This window comes from Sinocyclocheilus grahami, unplaced genomic scaffold (genome assembly GCF_001515645.1).
Source record: "Sinocyclocheilus grahami isolate Dianchi unplaced genomic scaffold, SAMN03320097.WGS_v1.1 scaffold201.1, whole genome shotgun sequence".
Lineage (NCBI taxonomy): Eukaryota > Metazoa > Chordata > Actinopteri > Cypriniformes > Cyprinidae > Sinocyclocheilus > Sinocyclocheilus grahami.
The window spans coordinates 1,084,396-1,092,805 of record NW_015505380.1 but is presented as its reverse complement, the minus strand read 5'-3'; the positions used below and the strand labels follow the sequence as shown (position 1 = coordinate 1,092,805).

Below are 8,410 nucleotides of genomic sequence, written 5' to 3'. Positions count from 1 at the left end.
TATATATATATATATATTTAGATTTATTGCAGTTATCATTTATTTCAAATAATAAAAATATCTTTGAATGTGTTTAGTTTGTTAACTATAATAATGCTGTCTCGTGGCGCCTCTGTTTGATTCTATAGCGGATAGAACCCAGTCCCACTCTACATGTGTTCTTTCTCTGTAATCCACTTCACTCGTGTATATGAATACTGAATGCTCTCGTGTGCTGCTAATGCTCAGGGTGACGGTGAACCAGATCCAGCTGAAGCTCCCGGCAGAGTCTCTGGAGGACTGGAAGCGTCGCGGCTTCGTGGATTACGTGGTTCTGCTGGACTGGTTCAGCTGCGTCTCTGATCTCAAACTGGGCACCACTCTACAGAGTCTGAAGGATGCTCTCTATAAGGTACTGTACCTCCAGCTCAGTGTGTGTGTGTGTGTGTGTGTGTGTGTGTGTCGTATCTGGTGTGTGTGTGTGTGTGTGTGTGTCGTATCTGATGTGTGTGTGTGTGTGTGTCGTATCTGATGTGTGTGTGTGTGTCGTATCTGATGTGTGTGTGCAGTGGGACAGCAGCACGATCCTGCGCAGTGAGCCTCTGGTGCTGGATGGAGGATATGATAACTGGCTGCTCTTTTACCCAATGTACAGCAGCAACGCTAAAGTCAAACCCCCCCGACAGCAGACGGCCAGCAGCCTGCCCCAGCGTGAGTCTCACAGCACACACATCATATGATTTATCATGCGCTGATATGCATTGTGGATATTAACTCTTTCCCCACCAAAACCAGAATTTTCTGGGTTTGCGTGTTTTCACTGTTATACGCTAGGGGGCGCTATCACGCATCTCCTGAATGAGTCTAGAGTCACTGTCAAAAACACAGTCGAGGAAGATGCAGAAGCGTGCGATCTCGAATGCATCCATATGAAAAATATTGTGATCATCAACCATAAACGGCATATGAATAGATTCATAGGAGCCATAGATGCTGGTATGGCAATACAAATAAATTGAGCTGAATAGGCTGATGTTGAGTGTTAGAGGGATAGTTCACCCAAAAATGAATATATTTTGAAGAATGTGAGTAACCAAACAGTTTATAGTCCCCAATTACTGACCACTGTAGTATTTTTTTTTCTCATACTGTGAAAGTCAATAGTTCGGTTACCAACATTGCTCAAAATATCTTTTGTGTTCAAGCCAAGATACTCATACATGATGATGACGACAGTAAATGATGACAGAATTTTTGGATGAACACTCCCCTTAGCATAGTGAAATATAAATATAATTTCTAAACCAGAAATATATCGACACGGAGGAACAATATCACTGGAATCACTTTCAGAACAATATTTTCATCTGATGAACAACAGAAACATGACAGCCAATCAGAAAGGAGCCAAGCATTTAAAGCGACAGACGATGAAAGAATAAGCAGAGGGTTCTTGTGTGTGTGTGGATGCTGCTAGTGTGCATGTTCTGTCTATGCTGCTCCGTGAATGCAGTGAAGCTGTTGCTGTGGTTTCAGTGAACTTCTCGTACCCGTCGCTGGAGGAGCCCGAAGCCGTGAGTGTGTGTGAGGAGCCTGCAGACGCGCAGCTGAACGGCAGAACCGTGGATCCGGAGCCGGCTGTAAACACCCCCGCGCCGCTCACACAGCCCACAATAACAGACGCCGCCGCCTCGCCCCGACACACTCCACAGGCGAGTTACAGGGCTGCCAAATGCCTGAAAAACTCATTCACATTTTTTACTTAAATATGATCAAAATTCAAATACTATTCAAATTTAAAAGGCATGATTTCAGTTAGAGGGGGATAAACGCTTTTGGCTTCTCTCGAGGCCACAAGAGGGCGCATCGAGCAAAATATTACTAATGCATGTTTCTTCAAAACAATAAAATAACACGACTATCTTTGAAAAAAAGAGCAAAATGCTTAAAATAATGTTTATAAGCCAAATATAATAAATTAATGTGACCCTGGAGCACAAAACCAGTCATAAGGGTAAGATTTATACGTCATCTGAAAGCTGAATAAATAATCTTTCCATTGATGTATGGTTTGTTAGGATTGGACAATATCTGAAAATCTGGAATCTGAGGGTGCAAAAAAATCTAAATATTGAGAAAATCATCTTTAAAGTTGTTCAAATGAAGTTCTTAGCAATGCATATTACTAATCACACATTAAGTTTTGATATATTTACGGTAGGAGATTTACTAAATATCTTCATGGAACATGATCTTTACTTAATATCCTAATGATTTTTGGCATAAAAGAGAAATGTATAATTGTGACCCATACAATGTATTGTTGGCTATTGCTACAAATATCCCCCAGCGACTCAACACTGCTTTTGTGCTGCAGAGACACTAATTTGCTTAAACTATTATTAACAAAACAGCATCATGTATGTTTAACACAAAAGGCTGAAAGCCAATGACACAGAGTACTTTTTTTATTTAAAAACATGAGATTTAGGCCCAATCCCAGTTCTATTTATACCCCTTCCCCTTGTCTCTTGAAACGGAGTGTCAGGGGGTAGGGGTGAAAATATTCCCCTAAGAATTGGGACACCACTACTATACGTCACACGTCATCATACATCGTCTAGCTCCTGCAGTACACACACCTATACTGGTATGCTGGTGTGCATTAGAGCCTTTTAATTAATTTAATTACTGTTCTATATTAATGCGCTGCTTACTGACACACACACACACACACACAATTTAAAAACTGAATCGATACATTATATTTTCCAGCAACGAGAAAATAAAATCGCTGTTTTTGAAGTAAACGCACTCTAAAAAAAGAAATGCACAACACAATTCACGCAACGCAACTTTCATCTCTCTCTCGAAATGGCAATATTTGAGAAAAGGGTTTAGCGATGTCTAATTATTTGGGGGACTAGCCCCCCTCAGTGTCTACGGTGGTCATCGCCCTGATCAGACATGAACATATGTTGTGGCACTATCGTGCGGTCTATAATGATATGATGTTAGTTAGCAAATATTAGCGATTTTTTGCAAACATTTCTTTGAGTAACATGACCGTAAATATGAACTCACAATTGAATGCAACATAAAACAAATGATTACTTTTCGTTAAAATCTTTATTAATGCCAAAAATGCTTACATTTATGTCTTTTTATTCGCTCGTGTGTGTGTGTGTGTGTCAGCCCTGAAGCCGGTTTACGCTGAGATAATTCATACCCCTTCGTTTGAAGTGTGGTCCCGAAAAATCTTCATTTGAAGGGCTGTCTGGCTCTTCCCCTACCCCTCCACCCAAAAGAGAATCGAGACACCCCTACCCCTTCACGTGAGCGCGCGAAACGGAGGGGTAGGGAAAAGGGAAAGGCTAAGGGGTAGAATTGGGATTGGGCCTTAGTGAGAGGGCCAAACAAAACCCACCAGAAAGCCGGTAACGTAAACCACACTGATGTTCTCTTTTTCCGCAATATTTTGAATAAACATCGCAGCAGCGCCGCATCTAGTGGCTTCAACTGGATAGACTAACAAACACATTAAAACGCAACGACACTTACATCCACTGATAAAGCTGCCTGACGCACACCTAAATTCTAATGCAACGTTTTTGCATTCAAATGTGGATTTTTATTTTAAAATCAACGAATATTCAAAATTTGCATTTTTATTTGACAGCCCTAGTGTGGCTCGCGGAGCGCTCTGCTCCAAGTGTAACTCACTATATTATATTGCGGAAAAAGAGAACATCAATGCAGAGAAGATCTTGTTTACGTCAAAACTGAAACCAAGCCATTCACACAGAATGTATTTATCGCATTTTCTAGAGGGACATCTATCACCGCTTCACTCACGTTTCGCAGAGAGCGGCATGTTTAGAAAGCCATGTAAAATTAATGTAAGTTCAACTTTTAAAAAACACGTCTCGAGACTTTATGGGGGTTTCTCCCATCCCACTGCATCTCATGTTTTTAAATGAAGAAAGTACTCTTTGTGATTGGTTCACTTTTTTCAAAGATAGTCGTGTTATTATATTGCTTTGAAGAAACATGCATTAGTAATATTTTGCTCGATGCGTCCTCTTGTGGCCTCGAGAGAGAAGCCAAAAGCTTTTATCCCCCTCTAACTGAAATTATGCCTTTTAAATTTGAATATTGATAATATTTAAGTACAAAATTCGAATTCAGTTTTTAACACTCACACACTCACTCACTCACTCACACACTCACACACACACTAACGCTTCCTCTGAACGCAGGTCGACCGTTCCAAAAAACCAGCCGTCAAACCGGCAGCGAGCACAAAGCTCAGCGAGGAGCCCTCGGTAAGCGATGGCCCCGCGGCACACAACGGCCCCGTGGTGCCCGACCGCTCTGGCAAACCCCCGCTGGACCCTTCTAGAGCTCTGAGCGAAGAGGAGCGCAGGGAGATCCACGCAGAGACCCTCAGTCTGATGGAGAAAGCCCGCAAAGAGCAGGAGCAGCGCAAACGAGCCCTGGAGGAGAAAGAGACGGCCGAGAGACATCAGCGAGAACAGAGCGAGAGGAAGAAGGAGGAGGAGGAGGAGGAGGAGAGGAAGAAGCTGGAGAGACCGACGGCCGAAGAGGAGGATCAGGGAGACGCCAGAGACGAGAAGAACAAGAGAGCACAGAAGGACGTGCCGCTGGACGCTGCCATGAAGAGCATGTCTCTGGATTCACCTGCAACCTTCAGCACTGTGAGTGACGCATACACACACTCACACACACACTCACACACACACTCTCACACTCACACACACACCTTGTATTGCGTAATCACTTGAACATGTGTGTGTGTGTGTGTGTGTTTCAGGGAAACGCCAGAGATGAGAAGAACAGGAGAGCACAGAAGGACGTGCCGCTGGACGCTGCCATGAAGAGCATGTCTCTGGATTCACCTGCAACCTTCAGCACTGTGAGTGACGCATACACACACTCACACACACACTCTCACACTCACACACACACCTTGTATTGCGTAATCACTTGAACATGTGTGTGTGTGTGTGTGTGTTCCAGAGGGAGTCTCTGACGCGAGCACACAGTGAGGAGATGGGCCGAACCGTCCCTGGGCTGCCAGACGGCTGGATGAAGGTAAGAGCAGCAGCAGGTGTTCCTTGTGGAGTAGGGCTGAGCCATTTTTCCAATTTTATCAATTCATCCTAATTTAATGCCACAATTTAATTTTTTTAATAAATAGAATAGAATAGAAATATGTTCATATTTTTTTTTTTTAAACGAAGTATTAACACAAGTTAGACTGCACCCCATAAACACATTCAAGCCTAGGAAAAAAACAGTCAACCACCCCTTTAACATTTACATCATGTTGACAACTTCATGTGTGCTGCACTTGGAATAGAATTTTCTAGAGGATTAATAAAGAAAAAGTTACTTGAATCATGTTGTAGTTACATTTTCAAGTTGACTAGTTAAAAAATCGTAAAAAAAATCGAGAATCGATTAAGCGTTCTGAAAAAATTGAGATTTTAATGTTTTGCCATATCGCCCAGATCTATTGTGTTGTTTGCTGGTGTTTCTAACTGAGCTGCACATCTCTGCAGTTTCTGGACACGGTGACGGGCACCTACAGATATTACCACTCTCCCACCAACCGCGTGCACCTGTACCCTCCGGAGGTCCACACGCCTCAGATCCAGCCCAGCGCCGCTAAAGCCAAGCCACCGCAGCCCGCCGAGACGGAGAAAGAGCAGGAGAGCGAGAGAGAGGAGGAGCGGGACCGAGAGCAGTCCAAACTCAAGCGCTCATACTCCTCTCCTGACATCAGCCAAGAGCTGAGCGCAGAGACCAGCAGAAAACCTGCAGCCGTGCCCACCATCAACAGAGAGAACAAGTACACTCTTACACACACACACCCGCACACACACACACACACTCACTCTCTCTCTCACACACACACACTCTTACACACACACACGCACACACACACACTCACTCTTACACACACACACACTCTTACACACACGCACACACACACACACTCTAACACACACAGAAGTTCTTCACAGGTGTGTGTTTGTGTCTCAGGCCGCTGACCACCGCTGCTGCTTACACTAAGGTGGAGATCGCTCGGCCGTCTGCGGCTAAGATCCGGAACCTAAACCCGGTGTTTGGAGGTCAGGGGCCGTTGCTAACGGGCCTCCGTAACCTCGGCAACACCTGCTACATGAACTCTATCCTCCAGTGCCTGTGTAACACGGTCGCCATGGCAGACTATTTCAACAGGAACATTTATCAGGACGACATTAACCGGTAATCCATCTTTCAGACGTCACTGATTAAACGATCACATTCAGTGTGACTGTGTGTGTGTTTCTCACAGGGCCAATATTCTGGGTCACAAGGGCGAGGTGGCCGAGGAGTTCAGCATCATCATGAAGGCACTGTGGTCAGGGCAGTACAAAATGATCAGCCCGCAGGATTTTAAAGGCACCATCTGTAAAATCAACAACCGCTTCTCCAGCTACGAGCACCAGGACTCTCAGGAGCTGCTGCTGTTCCTCATGGACGGCCTGCACGAGGATCTCAATAAGGTACAGCGCTCAGAGCGTGTTCTCCAGGAGCCATGCGCCTCACGATAAAGACACATTCTCTCATTGTCTGTCAGGCGGATAAACGGCGCGGGTATAAGGAGGAGGACATCGATCATCTGGACGACGTGAGCGCAGCAGAGCTGGCCTGGTCCAAACACAGGCTCCTGAACGAGTCCATCATCGTGGCTCTGTTCCAGGGTCAGTTTAAGTCCACGGTCCAGTGCATGAGCTGCCAGCACAAGTCCCGCACCTTCGAGACCTTCATGTACCTGACTCTGGAGATGACGTCCAGCAGCAAGTGCTCGCTACAGGTCACATATACATACAATTTCAAAAATTGAAATTTCCACTTGGGTGTGGAGTCACTATTCTCTCAGAGTTAGATCGATTATTAAGACTTTATCACACACTCTCTCTCTCTCTCTCTCTCTCACACACACACACACACACACACACACTCTCACACACACTCTCTCTCTCTCTCTCTCTCTCTCTCTCTCACACACACACACAACATTTAAATTTAGTCATTTAGCAGATGCTTTTATCCAAAGCGACTTACAAATGAGGACAATAGAAGCAATCAAAACTAACAAAAGAGCAATATGTAAATGCAAATGACAAGTTTCGGTTAGCCTAACACAGTACACGTAGCAAGGTATTTTTATATATATATATAAATATATACAGGTACTCAAATCTAAAAAAAATTGAATATCATGCAAAAGGTCAATATTTTTTGTCACTCATTTCAGAAAGCGAAACCCATGAAATGAGTGACACAAAATATTGACCTTTTTCATGATATTCTAATTCTATATATTCTATAATATATTATATATATATATACACATATACACACACACATAAAAAGATAAACAAGTATATATAATAGAAAAAATACAACGCTAGTGTTAGTTGTCTTTTAAATAAAAAAGAAGATAAATAGATAAAGTAGAATTAAAATAGAATAGAGAGTGCTAGAGTTAGAGGGTCAAATAAAGATGGAAGAGATGTGTTTTTAGCCGATTCTTGAAGATGGTTAAGGACTCAGCTGCTGGGATTGAGTTGGGCAGGTCATTCCACCAGGAGGGAACAGTTAATTTAAAAGTCCGTGAAAGTGATTTTGTGCCTCTTTGAGATGACACAATAATACGACGTTTACTTGCAGAACGCAAGCTTCTTCTAGATGCACATAACTCTGAAGTAATGAATTTAGGTAAAGGGGTGCAGAGCCAGTGGTGGTTTTGTAGGCAAACATTAATGCCTTGAAATTTATGCGAGCAGCTATTGGTAGCCAGTGCAGATTGATGAACAGAGGTGTGACATGCGTATTGATGTTGTATTGATAAGGAGTTATCTCAAAGTAAGTCTGTTTAGTTGTGCTATCTTACAATCAATATATAGTAAATGTAAGTTAAAGTGTCTCCGATGTAACCGGTTAAAATTTGGAGTGGCGATGAGGTCTTAAAATGTATGGAAAGAGTCTTAAAAAAGGTAATAAACGGTATTAAATTTAACTCCATGATTCCTGTATATACCCTGAATAAGTATAGTGGATTTGGAAGCCGCTCTTGCCAGTCTTAGGGCTTCAACAACTGAGAGCAAGGCAGTCTCGGTCGAATGTCCACTTCTGAAACCAGACTGGTTGCTGTCCAGGAGGTTGTTCTGTGTGAGAAAGGCAGAGACTTGGTTGAACACAACTCGTTCAAGTGTTTCTGCAATGAAAGGTAGAAGGGAAACCGGTCTGTAGTTCTCTAAAAGAGTTGGGTTAAGAGTGGGTTTCTTAAGAAGTGGGGTTATACGAGCCTGTCTAAATGCTGAGGGAAAAACACCAGTGTGAAGGGATGTGTTAA

General features: G+C 43.2%; 1 protein-coding gene across 1 annotated transcript in view; it reads left to right on the top strand.

The window, feature by feature from the left end:
• Positions 1-8,410, top strand: part of LOC107595392 (ubiquitin carboxyl-terminal hydrolase 8-like) — a 19,543-nt gene that overhangs the window by 6,293 nt on the left and 4,840 nt on the right. Inside the window, exons 7-16 of the mRNA XM_016285774.1 lie at positions 200-391; positions 549-690; positions 1,516-1,691; positions 4,239-4,595; positions 4,814-4,915; positions 5,020-5,094; positions 5,565-5,854; positions 6,049-6,273; positions 6,344-6,554; positions 6,629-6,865. Of these exons, the coding sequence (XP_016141260.1) occupies positions 200-391; positions 549-690; positions 1,516-1,691; positions 4,239-4,595; positions 4,814-4,915; positions 5,020-5,094; positions 5,565-5,854; positions 6,049-6,273; positions 6,344-6,554; positions 6,629-6,865 (2,007 nt within the window). The remainder of the gene's footprint in view (positions 1-199; positions 392-548; positions 691-1,515; positions 1,692-4,238; positions 4,596-4,813; positions 4,916-5,019; positions 5,095-5,564; positions 5,855-6,048; positions 6,274-6,343; positions 6,555-6,628; positions 6,866-8,410) is intronic.